Genomic DNA, 25,776 nt, shown 5'->3' on the forward strand with positions numbered 1-25,776 from the left:
TGTTTAGTCCACGGCGTGCAGCAATGGCAGTATTTATCGTATCAACCACAGAGGGGTCTGGGCAGTTAGTGTGGAAATCATTTGAACAACCTGAGTTTAACTGGTCTAATTTTGCTTGAAGATGTTACATCAACTAAAAATCTTCTGGTGGCCAGAAATTTAAAAATTTCATCCAGAGTAGCTTCATCGAAAAGGTAAACTGATGGACTCATGTAACTGAATACTTTAGAACTTCTGGTTCAGGCGAAGAATGAACCAGGGTTGAAAGGGTGTGGCCCATGACCTGACTGCTCTCTCCATTTCTCAACTCCACATCTTCAGTATTGATTCCCACCTTGGGCAAGCTCTCCTCTGTGTACGCAGCATAGACACACGCTACTCTGGGGACTACTTGAACCTAGGATCAAATCCAGAGTTGATTTATTCTAGTGGGTCAGGTATCGATGACTATGATCAGGGGAATGGGATATGTTAGACCTAGGTCACATGTTTCACTCCTGCCAGGAAGGCAGGAGCGAGGAGTGGGGATCTCGCTCCCATGGACCAGAGTAAGGGAGGACCAGAGTCCCCAGAAGAAAATGACTGCATAGTCAGCAGAGCTGCTGTTCTCCAGAGACTCAGGGAACTGGGAGCACAAGTCATTTCCTCAATTTTTTCATCTAAGAAGGAATTCTGGGTAGATCTTAAGGTCACAGTCCAAGTCTTAACAGATAAGAACAAAAAGGGGGGAAGTGGGCAAAGAGGAGATTATGGAAGGTTTAGGTGAGGCACTGTACAAATGGAAGATGGTCTTAAGTAGAACTGGGATGAGATACTCTTCAGTTTGGACAGTTCTACAGTTTGTAGATTCTGTGAATCCTGAGGAAGAGATCCTTGGTGCTAAGAAAAGCTTTCTGAAAGGTTATTTGCTGGCCCTTGCTACCCTCATGTTTTATTTTAAATATTTTCTCATATGCTATAATTAAACAAGGAAAAACCAAAACCCTCTACATACATGGAATGGAACCAAAGAGAAGTTCCATGTGCAAAGACTATTTTTGAATAAAGACAGTAATGTGACTGGAACAGTGTCTTTAAGATGTATGTACCATTTTAAATGGCATCCGTGGAGTGGGTATTTAGCACAGCAGTTAAGTCACTGCTTGGGATGCCTGCATCCTATACCACAGTGCCTGGGTCCAAGCCCTGGCTGTTTCTGATTCTAGCTTCCTGCTAATGTTCACCCTGGGAGGCAGCAGGTAATGGCTCAGGTAGTTGGGTCCCTGCCACCCATATGGAAGGCTTTGATTGAGTTCTGAGCTCCTGGCTTCTTCCTGGCCCAGCCCTGGCTGTTGGGGGCATTTGAGGAGGACAGAAGACCCCCATCTCTCCCTTTCTCTGTCACTTTGCCTTTCAAATAAATGAAAAAAATTTTTTTTGAAAAGGCAGACTTTATCAATTATATGTATTTCTGCATCTCAACATATTCTCCCAGAGATCTCAGGTTAACTAAGTAACTTAGAATTCTTCCATCCTAATCTCATAGGTCTGGAATCTAAGAAATAAGAAAAGGTATTTTGGGGTATATGTGGGGAAACCAGTGTAAAGATAGAATACTAACTCTTCATAGCTGCTTATAAAACACATTTTCAAAAGCCTGCCACTTAATCAAGAGAAAATGAAGAATTACTAAGGGAAAAGAAAAGAGATACTAATAAAAAACGGCCTATCCCAGAACTAGGGTAGCACAAGAGCTGTTTGGAGCAGGGCACACTCACGTGTTCTCAACCCAAACCCATCATCCCTATCTGGGATTTCATTCCAGAGATGCTTCTGGAATTGGGAAAACTCAGTTATTTTCCAAAGTTTGCAATTCATTAACTGGGATATAATCAAACCAACTTTTATTCTACATTTTTTTTCTTTTAAAACATCATGCTGGGCCGGCACTGTGGCTCAACAGGCTAATCCTCCGCCTGTGGCGCCAGTACACTGGGTTCTAGTCCCGGTCGGGGTGCCGGATTCTATCCCGGTTGCCCCTCTTCCAGTCCAGCTCTCTGCTGTGGCCCGGGAGTGCAGTGGAGGATGGCCCAAGTCCTTGGGCCCTGCACCCCATGGGAGACCAGGAGAAGCGCCTGGCTCCTGGCTTCGGATCAGCGCGGTGCGCCGGCCGCAGCGGCCATTGGAGGGTGAACCAATGGCAAAGGAAGACCTTTCTCTCTGTCTCTCTCTCTCTCTCACTGTCCACTCTGCCTGTCAAAAAAAATTTTTTTCAAAAAAATGAAAAAAGAAAACACATCATGCCAATTATTGTTGGTTGCTGCAGAGGCAGTTTAAATATTTTTAAAATTCATTATTGGAAAAAAATACAGATACAATTTATAAGCCAAAAGAATGAGGAACTACTCTGAATGGAATGTGAAAATTAATCCTAGGGAAACTGAAGTTCTGATTTGGAAACCCAGCCACCTCATCTTAGAACATTCCTTTGGGAGATTTTATTAAAGTTTATTAAAGTTTGGGAGACGTGTGCAGACTTGTCCTCAGGATATGCTTGCATACATATGTACCATGTTATTCACAATATTGCTTATACAAATAGCAAAGGCTGGCGACCATCCAAGTATTCATCAATAGGGGAATGGTTAAACAAACTGTGGCATATCCTACAGTCTAACACTCCACAGCGGCTGAAAAGAACTAGGAAGCTCTCTCCGGACTGATAGGAAAGATCTCAAGATACAGTGTTACAGGGGAAAGCCAGACGCAGATCAGGGGCCACAACGTGTTACTCTTAAGAAAGAAGAGGCAGGCTGTTTAAAAAGAAAAAACGTTTCTTCAGCTCAGTTTTGGAGGCTGGAAGTCTAAACGGCATGGCGTAGACCGTGGTGAGGGTCACCTTTGGCTGCATCACCCCATGGCAGGTTGTCTTGGTAGGAGTGCCTGTGGGAGAAAGACCTCACTGGGCTCACTCTTGTAACAACGGGTTCCTGAGAGAACACCCTTGATGGCCAAACAACCTCCCACCAGGCCCCACCTCTTAAAGGTGCACATCAGCTGCCAGAATGGCCACACAGAGCACTGAGCTGCCAATTCGTGAAGTCTTGTAGGAGACTCTCCAACCACATCCAAACCGTGGAACCCAGTTACATCTACCTACCAAGAGCAGGTGGAGGGGCTGGGGGAAAGAAGACTTGTCACTCTACCTTTTCATTTTGTTTTAATTTGTGAAACCTGGGAGTATATCAGCTAAACAAATATCTACTAAAAAGAAAAACCCTCAAGAGAAGTCATTCAGAAGTCACACGTGCAGCAGTTACATCACCTCTTAGGACACCTGCATCCCATACTGGAGTGCCTAGGTCGAGTCCTGGCGCCTCTGCTTCTGATCCAGCTTCCTGCTAATGAACACTAAGGGGAGCAGCAAGTGATGACTCGGGTACTTGGGGCCCTGCCACCCATGTGGGAGACCTGGATGGAGTGACAGGGTCTTTGCTTTGGCTTGGCACAGCCCTGGCTGTTGTAATCATTTGGGAAGTGAACCAGTGGAGAGACGATCTCTCGGCCTGTCTTCCTGTCTCTATCTCTCTCTGCCTTTCAAATAGAATGAAAGTAAATAAAATAATTTTAAAAAACAGTTACTATTAAAACACAAATAACAATTTTGAACCAAAGGCATATCATTGGTAGGGGTTAAGGGCTGCAGCAGAAGCATCCAGCATGCTGATTGCCCATTCTCATTAGCTGAGTACCTTGCCATTGTTCAATATCTTTAGTGCCCTAGCAATTTTTCATATTCTTTTTTCTTCTTAACAAGAAATAATAAATCAGAGATCCTGGCAGATGTTACTGACAATGATTATGCCTCATTTACTTTAAAAGAGTTAAGTCAAAGCTTTACCTAAAGCATTTATTAAAGCTCATGTTCGTAAATGCCAGGAAAGTTCCCTGATTACCTTCCCTAGAGGGTGACACTCCTGGCTCATCTATCTGGCCTGGGCTAGGGGTTCTTGTTGGTGTGCTCCTTGTCACCTGTGCTTACGTGTGTCACTGTGCTAATAGCATGCCATAGAGACTATCAGGGGATGAGGAAGTCTTCCCTTCTAGGCTGTTTTTTAAAAGCAAGGATGGCATCGTATTCACTTAAAAAAAAATTAACTTATTTGAAAAGCAGAGAGACAGAGGCAGACAGAGATAGACAGACAGAGAGCAAGCTCCCAAGTACCCCAACAGCCAGGGCTGGGCCAGGCCAAAGCAAGGAACCTGGAACTCCATCTGGTCTCCTATGTTGGTGTCAGGAGGCCAAGTACTTGAATCATTGCCTGCTGCCTCCTGGGGTGCGCATCAGTGGAAACCTAGAACCAGAAGTAGAGCCAGGATATGCACCCAGGCTCTCCAATATGGGACACAGGCATCTTAATTGCTAGGCCAAAGGCCTTTCCTGAGTGCAAGGTCTTTCTGAGTTTTGTATTCTCAGAGTTTATTTAGCCCTATGTCTGCCATAGAATTCATACTCTGTAAACCAAGCTTTCACCCACCTAATTACTTAGGTTAAATCCAAGGGTCCTCTTTATTTAACGTCTTTTTCTCATGTACTCCATCACATCCATCAGTAAAACCTACTCCTCTTCCCCATCTTCAGCACCAGCCCCCAATCCAGACCACCCCATCTGTAGTCTGGACCACAACGACGGATCTGCCTCTGATCCTCTCTCCCATTGCCCCCAGAAGGCATCCTCCCTGTGCATTTCAAAACAAATGAAACCATATCACATCCTTGCTGAAAACTCTTCAAAGGCTTCCTAACACACTTACAATCAAATGGACACTCTCCCTGACCTTCAAAGCACCATGTAATCCAGCCCCAGTCTGCATCTTTGATTTCAGCTCGCACTGCCACCCTGGCTACCCCTCTCAGTCCCTCACATGGCTTTGCCTGCCCGTGTCCCAGGGCCTCTGCATGTGCTCTTCCATCTGTCTGGAATGCTCTTCCCGGATTGTGGTCTGGTTGTCTCCTAACTAACAGTGCTCGAACGCTGCTTCCTAGGGAGGCCAGCCCTGCCCACGCTGGCACACACAGTAAATCCTTTTTGACTGGCTTGGCCCCCAACTCCTCACTGTAAGTTTTAGGAAGTCCCTCCTTTTCCTCTGTATGCCCAGTGCCTAGAATACGCTTGGGACAAGATAGCTCTAAAACATTCTTTGTTAAGGAATTTGAAAAAAGCATTTAAAATTAATCATGGGTAGTTTATTTCTTTTCCTCAGAGACTTCTTAAAGTGACTATTTAATTACAAAGGCAATCAACAATCACAAAAAGAAATGAGAAATGTCAATAAAAAGAAAAAAGAAATGTCATGATTGATTTTTTAAAGAAACATTGTCGAAAGCAGGCTAAGAAAGTTAATTGAAAGAATAATTGGGAGAATATGATTCTATAAAAAATGGTAACCAATGTCATCAACCAATCTAATTACTCAAAATTTATCAGCAGTTACAGCTCTGTGACTATATCTCATATCTGCATAGTGCAAATCACATTCACAATAGCCTCATGTGACCACCACAAGAGTCCTTTCTTGACATTTTTATGACAATTTCATAAATGAAATAACTGAGGCTCAGAAAGGTTAAAGGTTATGTGCATTGCTTTGGATGGCACAGTGAATGACAAGTGACTTCACTGAAGCCCAGATTTTCTGACGGGGCCCTTCTGTTCTATTTCATTACCATATCTAGTCAATGTGATCAGTGTTGTGTAGATCAATGCGTGGAAGGCTTAGGTGACAGAGAGTACTGCTTTTATGGTAGAGCTGTGGAAACGCTACACTGGGGAAAGATCATTTCAATGGGCCTGTGAAAGATAAAGCAGGGTTTTCACGTGGTGGAGGAGGCACATTTCAAGCAAAGATTTGATGAAAAGCACAGAAAGATGAAACGTGCGCCATGTACTTTATCTAGTAGCGGCAGAGGAGGCCAGAAGTCAAGGTTGGGACAAGATGGTGAAAGATTTCCAGTGCCATTTTGTCTGTAGTTGGGCAGCCCATGAAAGCAGGCGATTCAAATAGTAGGATCTGGATTTTCAGAGGAAAATTTAGAGTGGCAGATTGGTGGATGAATTGGAGCATGAAGAAACAAGGTAGGAGGCTTTTTTTTTTTTTTTTTTTTTTTTTTTTTTTTGCAGTCATGCAAGTGAGATAAGTATCTGAATCAGGATAGCAGAAAAGGAAGGACCCATTAAAGCACGTTTGTCTGAGTTAGAATCATTTATTGACTTGGAAAGGTGAAAGAGAAGGGGGAGAACAGATTATTCTTATAAACTTCTAGTGTGTAAGACTTCCTCAGCTAACTTGGAGAGCTTTGAAAATATGGTATGAGAAAGAAACAGCAGGGAAGGGATGAGACTTCTTCTGGACTTAATATAAAGCATTTGTCATTAGTCATGTTTGGTTTGATGTGCCTATTTATAGCTTGCAGGTAGGTAGATATGTTAAGCAGGTAACTGCAAATATGGGTCTAGAATTTGAAAGCAAAGTTGAAGCTAGAGATCTAGATTTTGAAATCACCAAAATACAAATTGTATTAAAATTTCTACTGAGGCACAAGGGAATTTTTGGGGGTATTGGAGATGTTCCTACATGGGTGTAGGGGCTCAAGGACTTGGGCCATGTTCTGCTGCTTTCCCAGGTGCATTAGCAGGGAGTTGGATTGGAAGAGGAGCAGCTGGGACCAAACTCGAATAGGCATCCATATGGGATGCTGTTGTCGCAGGCTTAACCCGCTATGCCACAATGCTGGCCCTAAGATGTTCTAGTTCTTGGTTATGGTGGTGACATACATAGGCATATATCTTCATATATACTACTTCAAAAGGTTCCTGGCAAATGGAATAAAAAGATAAGTTTATTTTGGTGTGAAAAAGTTTTGAAATCCATGTAGAGTTTTTGCATAATACGCATTTCCAGGAATTTTTCAAAGTATCCTCATGTGTCTCAAAACAGATCAAACTGGTACACTTAAATTGAGTGCATTTTCTCTAATCTTATATCCCTTTTAAAAAACTGTAGATGTGAACTGCAGTGAACTGCCTGGTACAACATCCTAAATACTAAATAAATCACTAACAAATGATCAATTATTTCAGAAAAAAAAGGAAAAGAATGAGGAATCGTTCTGCACACATCAGTTAGGAAGCAGTGATTGGCAGCAGGGAGGCTGCCATGATTTCAGCTGATTCAGAAGCCAATGCTGGATGCACCCGCTGACTGGCTATTTTGGGAGTTCTCTATTCAAAGACTTGCTCCTTTCCCAAACCTCCTCCATCCTCCTTGTACCCTTCCTCAGCCCACGTCTCCCAACCCAGTACCACGTGGGATGACTTCCCCATTTGGAGCAGCTCAGATACTTGAAGAATATAATATGACTCATTGCCGGACAAGAAGTCTTTCCTTATTGATTGATTTTAGGCTCACGGCCAATTTGGCCTCCTCATTTGGCACCATTCCTTCAGCATCACTTCTGAATTGTCCTCTCAGTGCTCAGCTTAAATTCTACTTTGTACAAGAAGCCATTTTAATTTGATAGAAGAGCTGAAATCTGATACCTTTAATCCACTATAAGGATACAATTACCAATTTATACATTCATGTGGGAATCTCGACTCTGCAATTTACTCTTTGTGACCTTGAAGAAGAGGGGGATAATGAAACCCACCTTTTAAGGTGGTACAGATTAAGTCAGAAAGCACAGGTGAACCTGCCAAGTACGGCACTGAGTAGCTGCTTAATAAATGGCAGACTTCCTGTCAACCCTGACAGTGCCTTCTGAATTATTTAGCCTCTAAGTTTCTTGAAAGCAAAAGGGTTCTTTCTTGTGCTTTGTACTCTCATCCTAACACAATGCCGTACACCCCCAGGGGGCATTGTAGAATGATGCTTAGGAAGTGCACAGGTCAAGGATAAACTCCAACAAGATTTATGGGATAAACACGTAAATGCAAAGAGATCATTCTGAGGAGATGAAAGAAAGAAATTCCATTCAGAGGTGATGGCAACGGTCTCTCCTTACACTTCCTCTTTCCATTCATTTAAAATTTTATTTTGCCAAAAAGAGGGAACAGAAAGTCTCATCTTGATGAATGTGGAGCTGTAAGACTATGTGCCAATACACCTGGTATTGATTCATGCCAGCTGGGAGAGGAGCTTGGCTTCTCAGTGTTTTACTCCTGTGGTTTCCTGGGCTGGGCAGCTGGGTGCCTAATAATGATAAAAAACCATAATAATACTTCATAATTATGCACTGCCCTTTGCCAGAACTTGGATTTAATTACAGTGGCTATGACGGAACTGGCAACATCTAGCTCTCTGTTGGGGTGCAATACCCAAGGGCCTGGAAATTCAAAGTGATGTGGCAACTGCAACCTTCTGCAAGGCCTTACCCTGGCAGTTCACCCAGAGTTCCCTGGGTTTAAGCTCATCAACTGAAACAAAGAGTACTTGTCAGCTGTCCACATATTCTTGGCACTCTCGAGTAGTATTTATGAAGCAACTACTACCACATATGGGGCAGAGCATCATGGACTCCCACTGGCCTGAAAGGGACCAAACCAGGTGATCTCATTTCTTATCCTGTGCCTGGCCTCGAGGCACCATGGCCACTTCCCTCAAATTGGTGCTTCCCTGACTTGCCCGTGCTGCTTTGGGCCGGAGGAGGGTATCAGAGCGCCCATCAGTTCATGTACCACTCATTTGGTAAGCACCTTTCTGAGCACTGGAGAGGTACCAGGATGTGTACCCCTGACCTTCAAGAGCTTACCATCTGCATTCAGGCAGCTGTAATACAGGAAAATAAAGATCTAGAAAAGTCCTTGCAGATGAAGGAGGACGAGAACAAGACTCCAGGTGCAGGGGTCAGGACCACCTCCTCCTGCAGAGTAAGAATGGATTAGAAGGAGGGGTGGGGGCAGCAAAGAGCTGGGCAACAACTTGGAGAGGTTCTTACAGGTTTCCCCGTTTCACTGTCTTCATAACACGTTATCCCCACCCGACCCTGAATTATCTCATTTATGAATTTACTCAGCTTGTCTCACCCCTTCAGGTTCCTCGGCAGTTTTGTTCACCACCATATCATGAGCACCTTAAATCGTGCCTGGCATGTTCAGTAAACAACATCTGGCAACATCTAGCAACATCTAGATGTTCAGTAAACAATTGGTCTAAAGAATAAACGATGCAAGTGAGGCAGCGGCACCATACCTGGAGAAGCGTGAGCATTTAGTACATACACGCATAATCAACACATCACAGGGAGAAGGGCTAGGAGATCCGAGAGCCTTGTAGTGGTATAGACGATTACTCCCATTTGAGTGGACGGTGGTATTGTCACAGAAGACAAAGCGCAGGTTTCCCAGACTGCATGGCGCTACAAGTTCCAATTTGGACATGTCATACAAGCAAATGTCCAAAAGGCATGGATCTATGCAGAGCTGGACCTCACTACATGTCCATTGGGCTGTCGAAGCCAGCAGAATGTGCAGAAGGACCATGTGCCCTCGGGGAAGCGGTCAGACACCGTGACTCTCCTAGTGGACAGTGAACAGACAGAGAAAAACCATGTAAGGGCACGTGGTGTCACGGAAAGGGGCGGGGGCAGGGTGTGCGGGGGAGGAGAAAAACCTTCAAGAAGGAAGTGGTCTTCAGGCTGCAGCGTAGGAGGGAAGTAAGATAAAGATGAAAAATGACCCTGGAACTGGGTCACACAGACGGCTTAACAAGAGCGCGTTCAGCGGCCTGCCAGGGGGAGGAATCTAGCCTCTAGCTGAGGCATGGATTTCAGCACAGGATGAGAGCTAGACAGGGTCTCCCCAGCGTTTCCTGGCTTACTGAGTCCGCAGGTGTTGGAACATGATCCTGGGGTGTCCCAGAGTGACGAGGGGACCCCCACGTCAGCGAATGCCCAAAGGTCGGAGGAAAGAGACCGCAGGCACCACCACCCTCCACTGAGCGTCCCTGCCTCTGCCCTTTCAGCCATTGCCCTCCCACACAGAGTGCAGGCAAAGCGGGGGCCAGAGCATGCCTCCCACCGAGTCGTGAGTCACCCGGGTGGCAGCTGGAATGGGAATGGGAAGACTTGAATTACACGAGGTGCCCGCTTTCCTGTGGGTCTTGGAATTTAGTGACTGGGTGGCTCCATGCTGGAGAGAGCTAGGGAGACTCATTCACATTTTCCTACCCGCCACTCACGCCCTCCATTCAGCATTTTCCTCTCCTTCTCCCTACAGAGTTGAAACCACGGACAAAGCTTTCGCCTTTCTCCCACCTCAAGCTGACCTTCCACCCCCAGCCCACCGCTGGCCCTTCTCCGACCACGTGACTCTCCTCAGCCCCCGTGACTCGCCGCCACCGACCCCTCCCCTCGGGCCGCAGCCCGCCTTTCCCCGCCCCCGAGCCCACGTGACAGCCTCTCTCCCACCTGACTGGCTCCTCCCTTTCACCGGGCCGGACTCAGTCGCCGTCGCAGCTGCCCGACTCCAACATGGCAGCCGCGCACCGCGCGCACCCGAGCGGCCGGACCTGCCTGACTCCCCGGCGGCCCCGCTCTCGCTCCCTGCTTCCCTCCTCGGGCCTTCACCTTCCCGCCTCCGGATTGGCCGCTGGGAATCCCGCCCCTCCGAGGCCCCGCCTGTTATTGGTCACGGTAGGCTGCCCTTCAGAGAGGCGTGCCCCCGCCCGCCCCCCGCCCCCCTCCCCGGGAGGTATTTTCCATTCCGGTGGGGGTTGGGGGGAGGGGGGAGGGGAAGAGGGTGACGAGGGGGAGGCGGCCGGGGAAGGGGGTGGGGGCCTGGCGGGGGCATCCGGCGGAGCTGGGGTCCCCGGGCTCCGTCCGGAGGAAGCGAGGCTGCGCTGGCTGGACCCTCGGAGGGGACGGGACGCGCCGGCGGGCGGACTCGCCCAGTCGGTGGTGACTGCGCCGTCCGGGCCCGTCCTGCCTGGCCGCAGGTGCCCTGGATGAGGCCGCCCCGCGCGCCGCGCCCGGTGAGTACCCCCGCAGTCGCGCCCCGCTGGCCGCGGGTAGCCGGGTGCCCGTGCCGGGCGCAGTCCACCTTCGGCCGGCGCCGCCTCCGCACTCCGGGCGGCAGCACCGGCCCTCGGGTCGGGATGGGCCGAGTCGGGAGAGGACGGCGAGCCCACGCCGCGCGTAGTGGGCGCTTGCATTCAGCGAGCTGTCGGTGCATTTCAGTGCAATTGCTCTTCTGGTTGGCGGAACGTCGGGCACCTAAGGAGAAGGGGGTCGTCCCGGGCTATGCGGAAGGCGTCGGTGAGCTTGGTCGCGATGAGTCGCGGGGAGGCCACTGGACGCGAGCAGCAGCTAAAGGGGTGACCGGCCGAGACACTTGGGGCTGTAAGTCCCCGGTGCGGGGGCCCCTCAAGGTCGCCGAGAAAGGACCTGCGGTGGTGGTGGTGGTGGGGCAGAGGGAGGGAGCAGGCGAGCGTGGATGCGGGGAGTGACTGGCGCACCCCCGGGGGCTTAGCCGGAGCTGCTTGGGGCTGCGGAGGCGGCCACTACTTGGGCTCCTGAGGCTCTCGGGGCGCCCGAGTGGTTGTAGCGGAGTGATGGGGAGGCGGTTGCAGGTAGAGAGAGATGCTACAGCGCAGTGTCAAGTACATCTGGGTTTGGTTCTGAACTTTGAAAGCCTTGGGGTTGGGAGTCACGAGGAGGTTTTGACATTTTTCTTTGGCATTTGCTGGACTTGGTCAGTGAGCCTTTATTTCAAGAAGCATGTGTGTGTTGGGTGGTACTTTTTGAAATCGGTTATCGATTGTGTTGGAGATAATCCCGAGTACATCTTGACATTCTTGTGGCAGCCCCTGCATCTGTAGTGGTGTGTTCACTTCTTCCCAGTTAACGTTTAGATTGGACCGAACGATTGTAATTCACTACTGACTTATTCTAGGAGATTAAGAAGTTATTCACATGTCTTCCTTTTGTTTCTTTACAAGGTCATGCACGATTGAACTATAATACTATAGAAGCTTTAAGATATTTTGGCTTCAGGCGTTGAGTTGGGAAGGAGATGCTGGGAAGCTGGCAGCTCTAGAAAGCAGCACTGAATCAGGTTGAGTTCGCTCATAGTTGGGAGTCTTAACGTGAGACACTTAGTCTCGCGTTTACATAACAGTCTTTTGAGAATGGGTTGGGAACAAGAAAAGCACAAGATTAGGCAGTGGTCCAATCTGAGGAGGACCTCCTAGGAGGTCCCTAGGGTCCCAGGTTGTGGCTGTCGACGGAAGAGTAAGCTAAGGTTTGCACAGCTAGATATTTAATCTTACTAATATTTTCTTAGTCATATGTGTTACTAATATCTCACATTTGTTGAGTAATTTACAGTTTACAAAACGAAAAGCCTGTTTGATTGGAGAGGACTTGAACATCGTTTAGGAAAATTTGTGGATCGTGTTTTGCCCTTCAGTGCATCGGTGAGGAGGATGTTAACGTCTCAGCTGGCACCTTCTCAGTGCTCGAATAGCTAACTAATGAAGAATTGTTCTTTCCTTCTTCCTATTGTCCTTGAATTTCACTAATTCGTCCTTAGGGAGAATGTACTGGCATACAAAACAGTAGCCTAAAATATTGAAACCTAACACCTTTTAACATTAAAATGGCTTCTACATTAATCACCTTGAGAACCATGTATGCAAACCAGTGGGCTGGGAGACTTTCCTCGCTCACCTTGTGGAGAGAGGGCTGTTTGCTCTTGTTGCAGAACAGAGGGAAAACCATGCTTCCTGGCTGTGAAGTAGTGGCAATAACTAAACAGAAAGAGAACGGGGAGTGTGGAGGGGTGAGGCACATTGCTCTTAGAGCGGGAAGAGCACCTCACAGAGGTGCTTATTCTGCACATCAGGAAAGCAGCGCCCAGCACGGTTGAAGGCACACAATTGCCGGTTATTGGTGGAGCCAGCATTGGTGGGCAGGTCTCTGGACTTGAGTCCAGGTTTTTTTTTCTACTCTGTCACATTCACATTGTCTACTTTTGCTGAGTATAAATGGTTTTAGGATTATTTGTGATAGTGTTCCCTTCTAAGGATGGAGGACTTTTTTTTTAAGATTGATTTATTTATTTGAAAGTCAGAGTTACACAGAGAGAGAGAGATCTTCCATCCGATGGTTCACTACCCAGTTGGCCGCATAGGCCAGAGCTGCGCTGATCTGAAGCCGGGAGACAGGAGCTTCTTCCAGGTCTCCCATGCAGGTGCAGAGGCCTAAGGACTAGGGCCATCCTCTACTGCTTTCCCAGGCCACAGCAGAGAGCTGGATTGGAAGTGGAGCAGCCAGGACTCGAACTGGCACCCATATGGGATGCCGGCGCTTCAGGCTGGGGCGTTGACCCACTGCGCCACAGTACTGGCCCCCCAGGATGCAGAGCTTTGAATTGATGACTTTCATTCATAAAATGATAGAAAACTGGGTGAGTTTTAAAAGTCTAAAATGATAATGCTGCAATGTTAGTGGAAGTGCTGATAGTTGCCTCTCATTGGAATAAGATAAATATTAGATGAATATTAGATGAACATCTTAGAGTAGGCTAGTATTCTGTAATTTTTAAATTAACAATTAATTGCTTGAAGGATATTAAGAATTCAAAAGGCTCTTACTTTCCAACTGAATTGTCTAAAATTATTTTCAGTTAAGTATGGGGGTTTTATTAAAATGGATTTTAGTACTTTTAAGCAATAATAGAATTATAACTATGACAATAATTTCTATCAAGTTGTAACAGAGAAAGAATTTCTATGTCAGTCAGTTAACATGATCTCAGGAAAGGGGGTTTAACCCCAAGTCTCTAGATTTCCTCATTCGAAAAGTAAGGGTATTATCTTGGTGGTGAAGACTTAACTGCCCAGCACATAGTAGGGGCACAGCGAATGTTAGACACTATTCTCTGGGGTTCATTGGCTGTGAGTAGGTGCTTATATACCCATTTGTTTCCTTGTTGAATGCAGTCAGTTTCTGGCTAAAGACTTATTTAAAGATTATTATTTAAAGATTTATTTATTTATTTTAAAGGCAGCATTACAGAGAGGCAGAGGCAAAAAGGGAGAGAGAGAGGTCTTCCAGCTGCTGGTTCACTCCCCAGATGGGTGCAATGGCTGGAGCTGGGCCAATCTGAAGCCAGGAGCCAGGAGCTTCTTCCAGATTTCCCATGTGGGTGCATCGGCCCAAGCACTTGAGCCATCCTCCACTGCTTTCCCAGGCTATAGCAGAGAGCTGGATCAGAAGTGGAGCAGCTGGGGCTGGACTGATGCCCATATGGGATGCTGGCGCCATGCGGGTCCCATTAAACATGTGACCAAATAGTAGTCTGCCTTAAGGGCCAGTCACTGCAAATGGTGCTCTCATGTTTTGTCTTGTTCACCCTCTGCTTCCGTGGGACTTTCATTAGGTCTGCATGTTGAGTTATAGGGAATGTGTCTGCTTTTCTGAATGTCATAGGAAGTTCAAGTGTCCCCACCAAGTGTGCATCTTTGGCAAGTTTTGAGATGGTTTTTCAGAGGGGTTGCAGATGTAGGAATAGCTCTGAAAAGCTGTCCTGGGCCGAGGGAAATTTCCATCTCTAGAGGAAATCTACGTTAGTGAAGTAGACAGCAGATGCAAACAGGCTCTCCAGGTCCCTTATCGGCCTCATCTGGATCTGAGAAATACCATATGGACGTCCTCACTCAGAGATCGCCGCAGGATGGCACATCATCCTCTGAGGGACGTTACCTGAGGGACTTTAACTGTAGAATGAGGAAAAGACATTTTTCTCAGTGCATTTCCTCCACCTCCCTCCTCTCTCCTGGTACCGTCTCTGCCCTGGTGTCCTGAGCCTCTGTTCCTTTCTGCAGCTCAGAATACAATTTAAACCTCAACCGTCTGGCTCCTCTTAGAGGTCATAGTTTCTGTGGCTCCCACATGCTTGCACAGAAGAAGTGAGTATGTATTTTCTCTTGCTAATCTGTTTTCGGTTTATTTTATAGACTCAAATATTGAATTGAACTTTCATCTCTGCAATGTCATTGGGAGACCCTTATTATGGTTTGTTTTATTATTCTAGAGCCAAAAGATTAATAATTGATTTGCAGATATTCTAGTGAAATACAGTGAGTTCTAGAGGCCTACACGGCAAAGTTAAGTGAGGAAATCAGTAATTTAGAAGGTCTGTGTTTGGTTGCAACTCTTCTGCTAATGAAACTAAGAGGAAATCATTGAACTTTAATTTTTGTATTATGTCACTATTTTGATGACTTCATTAAACTGTGGTAAAATTCAAATAACTCAAGTTTTTAACATACAATTCTCTCATTTTTTTGTTTTGCTTTTTATTATTATTATTTTTATTTGCCAGGTATAGTTATAGACAGTGAGAGAAAGAGAAAAAGGTCTTCCTTCTGTTAGTTCACTCCCCTAATGGCCGCCAGGGGCCAGGTGTTTCCTCCTGGTCTCCCATGTGGGTGCAGGGACCCAAGCACTTGGGCCATCCTCCACTGCCCTCCCGGGCCACAGCAGAGAGCTGGCCTGGAAAAGGAGCAAATGGGTCTAGTACCTGCCGCCCCAATTGGGACTGGAACCCGGGGTGCCAGCGCCACAGGCAGAGGATCAGCCAAGTGAGCCACAGCGCCAGCCCGCAATTCTCTCATTTGTAACACAGGTCCTACTAGTGATGATTGTATGATGTACCAGATTTTTTTTTTAGATTTATTTATTTATTTGAGCGTTGGAGTTATATATAGAGAGAGGCAGAGGCAGAGAGAGAAGTCTTCCATACACTGGTTCATCCCCCACATGGCCACAATGGCCAGGGCTGGGCCAGAATGATGCCAGGAGCCAGGTCTTCATCTAGGTCTCCCATGTGGGTGCAGGGGCCCAAGCACTTGGGACATTCTCTGCTGCTTTCCCAGGCATATTAGCAGGGAGCTGGATCAGAAGTAGAGCAGCCGTCACTCTTACAGGATGCCAGCACTGTGGGTGGCGGCTTAACCTGCTGTATCACAGCACTGGCCCCAATGAACCAGATTCTTTTTTTTAGGTTCAGTGTGCTATTCATTGTGCCACAGAGCCACCTAAAAAAATATTTATTTATTTATTTATTTATTTGAAAGGTAGAGCAACAGGAAGAGGGAGAGACACAGAGAGATCTTCCCTTTGCCGGTTTACTCCCTAAATTGTCCCAACAGCCAATTCTGGGCCAGTCCACAGCTAGGAGCCAGGAACTCCATCCTGGTCTCACAGAGGTGGCAAGAACCCAAGTACTTGGGCCATCTTCCCTTGACTTCCCAGGTGCATTAGCTGGAAGCGGGATTGGAAGTGGAACCTCCAGGACTGGAACTGGCATTCCACATGGGATGCTGGTGTTGAAGCAGCAGCTTAACCTGCTGTGTCACAACTGTGGCCTCCCAGATTGATGATTTTTTTTTTTTTTTTTTTTTTTTTTTTTTTTTTTTAGAGACAGACAACAGACAAAACTTGCATCTGCTGGTTCCCTTCCCAAGTGCCCAGAACAACTGGGGCTGGGCGATAGTCAGCACCTGAGAACACAGTCCAGGTCTCCCATGTGCGTGGCAGGAACCAAATTACTTGAGCCATCACTGCTGGCTCCCCGGGTCTGCGTTGGTGGAGGCAGGAGCTGGAGCTGGGAATTGGACCCAGGCATTCCCCTGTGGTACACAGGTGTCTTAACCACTAGGCTAAACGCCCACTCCTAGCACATGTTTTTGGTGGTGACAGTTTGAGTCATTCCTGATCTCAGAGTCTTAATTGTGTCACTCAAAGAATGGTGGATTTCTTCCCCGTGCTCCTTGGTTCTGTCTTCTCAGGTTCTTCTGGTGCTTTTAGAGCAGCTTTTCTTTCACTCATAGTGGTCACAACTTCAGTTCTCATGCGTCTTTGTGGTCTTTTCCTCTTACAACATCTTGGCCTCCTGTCATGACAAATAACTTCTTATCTGTCACACTGGAGCTTACCATTTTAAAAAATGTATTTTATTTATTTATTTGAAAGGCAGAGGGAGAAAGAGAGAGAGAAAGAAAGCTCTTCCATCTGCTGCTTCACTCCCCACATGGCCACAACAGCCAGGTCTGGCCAGAACAAAGCCAGAAGCCAGGAACTACATCTTGGTCTCCCACATGGGTGACAGAGTCCAAGCACTTGGGCCATCTTCATCTGCCTCCCAGGCTCATTAGCAAGAAGCTAGATAAAAAGTGGAGTAGCTGGGACTCAAATCGACACTCTGATATGGTATGCTTATGTCACAAGCAGTGGTTTAACCCACTGCACCAGAGCATTGCCCCAGAGCTTACCATTTTTTTATTACTCTCTTTTAACATTAATTTCATTTTTGAAAAAGATTTATTTATCTGAAAGGCATAGTGACAGAGAGGCAGAGAGAGAGAGAGAGAGATCTTCCATCCGTTTGTTCACTCCCCAGATGGTTGCTACAGCTGGAGCTACGCTGATCCGAAACCAGGAGCTTCTTTGGGTCTCCCACATGGGTGCAGGGACCCAAGGACTTGAGCCATCTTCTACTGCTTTCCTAGGCTATAGCAGAGAGCTGGATTGGAAGTGGATCTGCTGGTACTTGAACCAGCACCTATATGGGATGCCAGCATTGCAGGTGGTGACTTTACCCACTACACCACAATGCCAGCCCCCATTAATTTCATTTTTAAATGTATCTCAGATAGTTTCTTTTAATTGCCCTTATTTTTAGAGTTTCATTGAAGTAAGTTTATTTTATAGCTGAGGGATTAAAATCAGAAACTAGTTATAGCTCAAAAGCGTCTTTATCATGCCAGTAGCAACCTTACTATTGCTTGCCATCTCAGGCAGGTAGGTTGTTGGTGGTACTTCAGATGATAACGGCATGGGACCAACCAAGAGATGCTGGCAGAGCTAAGACAATACATGGAGCCATCAGAAATTTCTAGGGTCATATTTTTTTTTTCACCAATACATAATTTTAATGACTGAAAAGTGATCAGTTCTGGATCGTCTTTTATTAAGTATTATGAGGATTATAAAATTGTCACAGTTTGTTGAACATTTATTGTATTCATGATATGCTTGAAGGAATTTTGTACAATGTAGACATGTAAATCATCTTACCAGGTCTGTTATAGTCTAGTTTTGTGAATAAATGATTTAGTTAAATATGGTTTTAGGAGACATCAGGAATGCCATATCATATGAAACGATAATCATCCATTACTTGTTTTTAAATTGGATTGGAGTTTTCTTTATATATTTAGGATAATTACGACCATTGTGAATTGTCATGCAGGGTCTGTGGACTCGGTAGATGTACAGTCCATGCACATTTCTCCTTAGCTTCTGGGTGGTTGTTACAGCATGAAGGAAGGAATATATGGTCCAACTTAATAACATTCTTTGTCTGAGTTAGCCAGCTGTCCTACCTTAGGAAGGCTTTAGAATCAGGTCACAGCAGTAGTGATCTTGAAAGGGTAGTTAGACTAGATTTTTCTTTTAAGACTTATTTATTAATGGAAAGGCAGAGTGACATAGAGGCAGAGAGAGAATCTTCCATCCACTCCCCAAATGCCTGTGATAGCCCAGGTGAGGCCAAGCCAAAGTCAGGAGCCAGGAACTCCATCTGGGTTTCCACTGTGGTGGCAGGGACCCAAGTACTTGGGCCATCAACCACTGCCTCTCGTGTGTATTGGCAGGAAGCTGGATCAGAGGCACAGAATCTGGGATGGAACCAGGAACTCTGATGTGGGATGTCCCAAGTGGCACTTAACCCACTGCACCACAGTGCTGGCCCTTGTGTTTTGTCCTGTGCATGTACAGAGTTGGCCACGTGCATCCAGCAGTTTTGAATCAGAATTCAACCAATCACAGATCTACAATACCTGGAAAAAAAAGTGCACAGAATGCGGACAGTTTTTTTTTTCCTTCTCATTATTCCCTAAACAATACAGTATAACCACTATTTACATAACACTTACATTATATGATGCATTATAGTAATGTAGAGCTGGTCAGTGTACAGGAGGCAGTGTGTAGGTTGTGTGTCAACACTGTGCCACTTCACCTTAGGGACTTGTGCATCTGCGATTTTGGTATCCACAAGGGTCCTGAAACTAATCTCCCACAATCCTGAGGGGTGCCTGTGTATTCTAAAGCTAAAGGAGAAACTCACTAACCTTACACAATCTTAGGAGGGTCCACACACTTTGTTAAGGGTTAAATTATGCATGTAGCCAAAGGGGAGCTGGGTTTCTTAATTATTTGGTCTTTGGCTTGGGCTGTTTATGTGAGGCTGCAGTCCATTACCCTTCAGGTGAGCAGTGCTGGGCCCAGTTTTATTTAACATTTTTATAAATGATTTAAAAGATAGACTGGCAGTGAAAGTTGCCAGACTTGCAGCTCTTTGTGCTGTTCCAGGTAGTTAAAAGCCAAGCCAACAAGGAGAGCTACAGGAACATCCTTTGATGAGTTTTCATGTGGCATAGAGAAAGATAATGCATTTAGGAAAAGATTTTCCAAATTATATTTATAGGATGTGGGTTGTGACCCAGGAAGGGAATCCAGAAGTCATGTAGATGACTTCCTTGAAGGCGTTTATTGTAGTAGCTGCAGGGCCAGCAAGTCCAAGAATATGTTGACTGTTGTCGGGCATGGCCCTGAAACCAAGAATGATGTTGTACATGAAAATCATTATAAAAGAGGTTACCGTTTTTTGACTGTTATGTTCCAGGCCAAGTGATTTACAGCCATTCTTTAATTGAATTCACTGAATGATTCTGAAAGATCAGTGGCCTTATCCAATTTTATAGTAGAGGAAATTTGATACAGAGAGTTGAAGTGATGTTCCCCTGGGAGCCAGTCTGTGGTGGAGTGCGGACTAAGACTTCAGTCTCCTGATTATCAGTCCTGAATATTTCCCAGGATATTAGGAATCTCTTAAAACTTCTAATAGTTTAATTTAGGGCCGGTGCTGTGGCATAGCTGGTAAAGCCACTGCCTACAGTTCCTGCATCCCATATGGGTGCTGGTTTGAGACCTGGCTGCTCCACTTCCTATCCAGCTCTCTGCTATGGCCTGGGAAAGCAGTAGAAGATGGCCAAAGTGCTTGAGCCCTTGCGCCCGCGTGGGAGACCCAGAAGAAGCTCCTGGCTCCTGGCTTTGGATCGGCTCAGCTCCAGTCCTGGCAGCCCTCTGGGGAGTGACCCAGTGGCTGGAAGTCTCTCTCTCTGTCTCTGTCTCTGTCTCTCTCCCTCTCTCTCTCTCTCTCTGCCTCTGCCTCTCTGTAACTCTGCCTTTCAAATAAATAAATAAATAAATAAATCTTTTAAAACATAGTTTAATTTAGGGTTTATGGAGTATTCAGGGTACTCCTTGCTCTGGTCTGATTTGAATGTCATTACCACAAGGATGGTCTCTAATACTTTGAGTGGATCTAGAAACATTCCTTAAATTCTTGATTTTTAAGGAAAGCTAGGAGTGTTTTGGTATACAGTTTTACCCTTTGAGATTGGTGATTAACTCTGGCTACCCATAAAACATTTCCCCCGATGAATTTATAAAATGCTGGTTCATTAATAGTTGTCAGTAAAGGTAACCTTCATTAACAGGGAAAATATGGTTTAATGGAAGTCACCAGAGTAGGAATTCAGAGACCTGGATGCTTCTTGTGCTGTGAAGTAGTGATGTGAAAAACATAAGGCATAACCTTCTTCCTGCTCTGGAAGTGCAGGAGCCTGAGCTGTGTCCTGACTGGACAGAGGAACCAGAAATATAATATCTGAATCATTGAGCTTTTAGAACTGCACTTGCACATTGAAATGAAATATAAGAAACAGCAAGGGCACCATTTGCCGTATGCAGACTTTTATATGTATATGCATGCTGTTAAATACTGCTGGATAGCAGATGTGTGTACATACACATACACATAGAATTGTATTCACTGATTTTGGAATCCCCAAAAAATTCAGTTGGAAAGACAAAGTGAATAAATGTATGTGACAATGATTGGTAAAGTTCAAATGCTGTGCCAGTGAGAGTGACAGGACTACTGATATGCTGGGGAGGAGCGGACAAGGAGAATTCAGGGGAAACCGAGGTGGTGGAGGAAGAGGGTCGCGGAAGTGAAGAAGGGAGGTGTTAAAGAGGAAAATGGAATTATCAGTCTTTGTATGTATCGCCAAAAGATGGGTAAGAAGCCTGTAGCTGAAGGATTTTAGCCTTCGTTTACTGTGAGGAAGAAGCCCAGCAGACAGTGGACACATTTTACTCATTTGTCCACGTGGTCTACCCCGACCCTGTTAATAAGGCTGCATAGATAAGCTAGTGGGGAGTGAGCCATATTGTCTGATTGTTTCTTCACTCATTACCTCTGCACAGCCTTAGCAAATGGCTTAAAATGGTGTACGAGTGCTCATGCTAATGAAATAAGCTGGACTGAGTTACTATTTATTGTAGATTATTAAAAATGAAAGGGCATTTGTGTCTAAGGAGAAGGGAGAGATTTGATCTTTGAGTGGGTGCAAAAGAAAATCAAGAAATCAGACAAGAGCAGGTTTATGAGAGCAAAATGCAAAACATCCTAGGAGTTTGGATCACAGGGCCTGGCACTGTGGCACAGCAGGTTAAAGCCCCGGTCTGCAACGCTGGCATCCCATATCGGCACCAGTTTGAGTCCCAGCTGCTTCACTTCCAATCTGGATCACTACTATGACCTAGGAATGCAGTAGAAGGTGGCTCAAGTCCTTGAGCTCCTGCACCTATGTGGAAGACCTGGAAGAAGCTCCTGGCTCCTGGCTTCAGATTGGCATAGCTCCAGCTGATGTAGCCATCTGGGGAGTGAACCAGCGGATGGAAGACCTCTCTCTCTCTCTACCTCTGCCTCTCTGTAACTATGCTTTTCAAATAAATAAATAAATCTTTTTTTTTTAAAAAGAAATTGATCACAGTATTAATAATAAACAGAATAATCCAGAGAAAAATACATTGGAGACGGTTATTCCTCAAATAGTTTTTGAGTCAATAATACAGGTGACAGGGTGAGCATATGGGGCAGCTCTCTCTGGCCTGACATAGGAAGATCACAGCCATTTAAGGCTCTTCCCTCCTTTTGGAGAGAGAGGAAATAGTTTGAATTGAGGAATTTATAATGGGGATGAAACTCACCGATTTCAGAGAGATTAAAGAATTTTGAATGCTCCAGCCTTGGTTAGCGTTTGGGGGTGGTAGAAATTGAGGATGAGTCTGAAGTTCTGGCTTGGCAGAAGAACCAGATGTGCAGGTTTGGTAGAGGGGGAACACTGAGTTTGATTTCAGTTGAGTAATTATGCTTTAGATAAATAAATGACATGACCAAGATAACAGTTGGAAATATGGATCTTGGATAGGAGCTTGGTCAGGTTTATGGATATGATTTGGAAGGCGTATATTTATAATTGAGAATCATGAAGTTAGACAAGTAGCGATCATAATTTTGAAAGGATAGTGCATTCAGAACAAAAACCAACGGCCAACACCAGTACTTGGCTCAAGAGTATAGAGTATAGATGATTTAAAATATTTGTTGGTTGTCCCTTGCCACCCAAAACTCCACTACCTAGCTTTACAAAGAATATATAAAAATATTTACTGTTAGAAACCCAGAAATGTTTTGTTGCCTTTGAAGCAGAGTGTGCCAGTTGAGATTTTCCTTCCTGCCTTGTGCATTCTGTCCAGCCATCCAGTGTGACACAGGGAATTCTTAGACAAATGTGCTTCCTGTTCCTCACCTAGATCTCCTGTTGGAGTCCTTGTTTGCATCCTTGGGCTGGTTAGGTAGTCTGGACAAACCCTGAATTCTGAAGGCTTGTTTCACCTGCTTTAAAGTCTAGTCCAGAGCATCCCTAAGCAACCAGGTCTTTGCCTCTCCCCTTCCTGCCCCTTCAGCCTGTTGGAGCTTAAGGCCCTGGCAACTCAAAAAGGGAAAAGGAAAAAAACAGGAAGGCTGTTAACTTTTCAGTTCTTCCCCAGAGGTCCTGCTCTCCAAACTAGGGGATGGAGTTAGTGAGTCATTAAGATGAGACGTCCAGTCTCAGCAAAATAAGTGCATCTATTAGGAGCAAGATTTTCAAATGCCAAGGGAATTTGGGAAGACTCTGACTTAGGTAGTTTAGCACTTAGTGGAAAAGATGAGTTTTTCATTTAGTTTTAAAGAAGGTAGAAAGACAAGGCTGTGCATTAAAAAATAGGAATAGCACCATTAAGAGGTAGGGAAAACAGTGCCAAGAAAGCAGAGCATTATGGAAGAAAAAGCACAAGATGTCATGAACAGGATTCCGTATCTAAAGCCTGCAGTTTGAGTTGGGATTAATGAGAAATTAGGGTAGTTAGGTAATTGAAGACCAAAATTTAGAGTTGAAATTCCTTGAAGGATATAAGTAGAAAATTGTAAAGAGAAAATTGCAACATAATTTGAATAGCCACTTAGCATTTAAATGACAACTGTTATCTATTGTTTTACATTGTATATAAGGCACTGACAATTTATAATTAATCTGAATCCTTTGATCTTTTTTCTTACTATGTACTTCTGTAACAGTGATCATCAGACTTTTCTGGGTCTGGGAATTCTATGGAATTCTTGTTTAAATACAGATTTCCAGGTCCACACGCCTTTACCCACCCCCAAATTCTGGTTCAGTAAGTTAGGAATGGGGCCTGGTTGATTCTGGTAAATACAGTCCACAGACCAAACTTTGGGAAATATTGTTCTAGAGGATGAGCAGAGAGTAATAAGGTGGAAATTCAATTTTTAGATGCTGTTTCCCTTTCTTATAAAAGGTGGGGATTAATTCACATACAGTGAAATACACAGATAAAAAGCATACGGTTCCATATTTTTGTATCTGTATAATTACAATTTCCCTCACCCCAAAAGACCCTTTGTGCTCCTTCCCATTCAATCCTTTCTGTCTCCTTGTCACAGCTACAACCACTGTCCTTACTTCTTTCACAGTAAGATTAACTGTCTAGGATTTCATGCAGATGAAATCATGCAAGATGTTCTCTTTTGTGTTTGGTTTGTTTGGATCAGTATGATGTCTTCGAGGTTTGTCCATGTTATATGTGATAGTACTTTATTCCTTTTCCTTGCAGGCTAGTATTCCCTTGCGTGGGTGGTGTTACTGTAGAAAGGGTTGTTTGCAGTTTTCAGTCGTTATGGACAAAGCTGCTTTGGACATTCTTGCATATAGGTCTTTTTGTGGCACATGTTTTCTTTTGTCTTGAGTGAATATCTGGAAGTGGGATTGCTAGATTATAGGATAGATGTGTTTGGTTTTTTAAAAATATTTATTTATTTGACAGGCAGAGTTTCAGACAGTGAGAGAGAGAGAGAGACAGAGAGAAAGGTCTTCCTTCCGTTGGTTCACTGTGCAAGTGGCCGCAACAGCCGGAGCTGCGCTGATCGGAAGCCAGGAGCCAGGTGCTTCCTCCTGGTCTCCCATGTGGATGCAGGGGCCCACTGCTTTCCAAGGCTGGACTGGAAGAGGAGCAACCAGGACTAGAACCGGCACACATATGGGATGGCGGCGCCATAGGCGGAGGATTAACCTAGTGCACTACGGCGCCGGCCCCAGTGTGTGTTTAACATAAGGAACTTAAAGAGCAATTTCTGAGTTGGTTTTACCACTTTATGCTTCCCCCAGCAATGTATTCTGAAGGTTCTGTTTGCCCCTTATCTCTACCAGTGTTTGGTCCTACTGGGGTGTCTCATTGTGGTTTGAAATTTGCATTTTGTGGTAACTGTTGCTGTTGAGCACTTTATTGCATGCTTATAGGCCATCTGTGCATCTTCCTTTGTGAAATGTCTGTTCAAGACAGCCAGTTGCCAGTTTGAAAGGGTATTTTTCCATTTTAGTAATAAGTTTTAGGATTTATATACTCATATATTGGATACAAGTTCTTTGTCAGATATATTTATTAAGGATTTTTCTCCCAGTCTGTGACTTGCCTGTTCATTATCTTAAAGATATCTTTTAATGAGATAAAATTTTGAACTTGATTAAGTCTGTTACATTACCAATATTTTCTTCAGTGTTAATGTTTTCTGGGCCGTGTCTTAAGAGCCTTTGCTATTCATAGTTGTGGAGATAGTCTACTGTGTTTTCTTCCAGATGCTTGATAGAGGTAGCTTTTATTTTTAGGTCTGTGTACTAACTCAGATTAATTTTTGTGTATTGGAGTGAGGTAATGGTTGAGTTTAAGTTTTTCACCCATATGGATATAGATAACCAGTTGGTCCAGGATGGTTTGTTAAAAAGACTTTCTTTTCCCCAGTAATGGCTTGGTACCTTCATCAAAGATCAGGTGAATAAATGTGGATCTGTTTCTAGTTCTGTTCTGTTCATTAATCTGTGTATCTTTATGCCATCATTACATTGTCTTAATTAACATAGCTTCATTAATTTTTTTTGAATGTTTGTATTTATTTGAAAGAATTACAGAGAGAGAGAGAGAAAGGGAGAGGTCTTCTTCCATTGCTGGTTCACTCCCCAAATGGCTGCAGTGGCCAAAGCTGAACCCATCTGAGGCCAGGAGCTTCTTCCCCATCTCCCACGTGGGTGCAGGGGCCCAGGGACTTGGGCCATCCTCTGCTGCTTTCCCAGGCACGTTAGCAAGGAGCTGGATCGGAAGTGGAGCAGCCAGGACTAGAACTGGCATTCATCTGGATGCTAGTGCCACAGGCTTGGGCTTTAACCCACTGTGCTACGGTGCTGACCCCCTTTAAGTCTTGA

At 45.1% G+C, this 25,776-nt stretch overlaps 2 protein-coding genes across 5 annotated transcripts in view; one reads left to right on the top strand and one right to left on the bottom strand.

Moving 5' to 3' along the window:
- The window catches only part of PIGF (phosphatidylinositol glycan anchor biosynthesis class F), a 120,772-nt gene extending 110,238 nt beyond the window's left edge, over nt 1-10,534 (bottom strand). Inside the window, exons 1-2 of one of the 2 annotated variants that reach the window (XM_062209384.1) lie at nt 10,448-10,534; nt 9,232-9,557 (exon numbers count right to left, since the gene is read on the bottom strand). In XM_062209384.1, the coding sequence (XP_062065368.1) occupies nt 9,232-9,249 (18 nt within the window). In that variant the 5' untranslated portion in view covers nt 9,250-9,557; nt 10,448-10,534. Of the gene's footprint in view, nt 1-9,231; nt 9,558-10,207; nt 10,268-10,447 lie in introns of those variants that run through there. The other variant, XM_062209385.1, reaches the window with a different exon arrangement.
- Nucleotides 10,535-10,564: 30 nt separating this feature from the next.
- The window catches only part of SOCS5 (suppressor of cytokine signaling 5), a 67,622-nt gene continuing 52,410 nt past the window's right edge, over nt 10,565-25,776 (top strand). Inside the window, exon 1 of one of the 3 annotated variants that reach the window (XM_062209380.1) lies at nt 10,565-10,672. The gene's annotated coding sequence lies outside the window, so the exon portion shown is untranslated. Of the gene's footprint in view, nt 10,673-10,924; nt 11,011-11,211; nt 11,294-25,776 lie in introns of those variants that run through there. The other 2 variants (XM_062209381.1, XM_062209383.1) reach the window with 2 other exon arrangements.

This window comes from Lepus europaeus, chromosome 13, assembly GCF_033115175.1.
Source record: "Lepus europaeus isolate LE1 chromosome 13, mLepTim1.pri, whole genome shotgun sequence".
NCBI classification, from domain to species: Eukaryota; Metazoa; Chordata; class Mammalia; order Lagomorpha; family Leporidae; genus Lepus; species Lepus europaeus.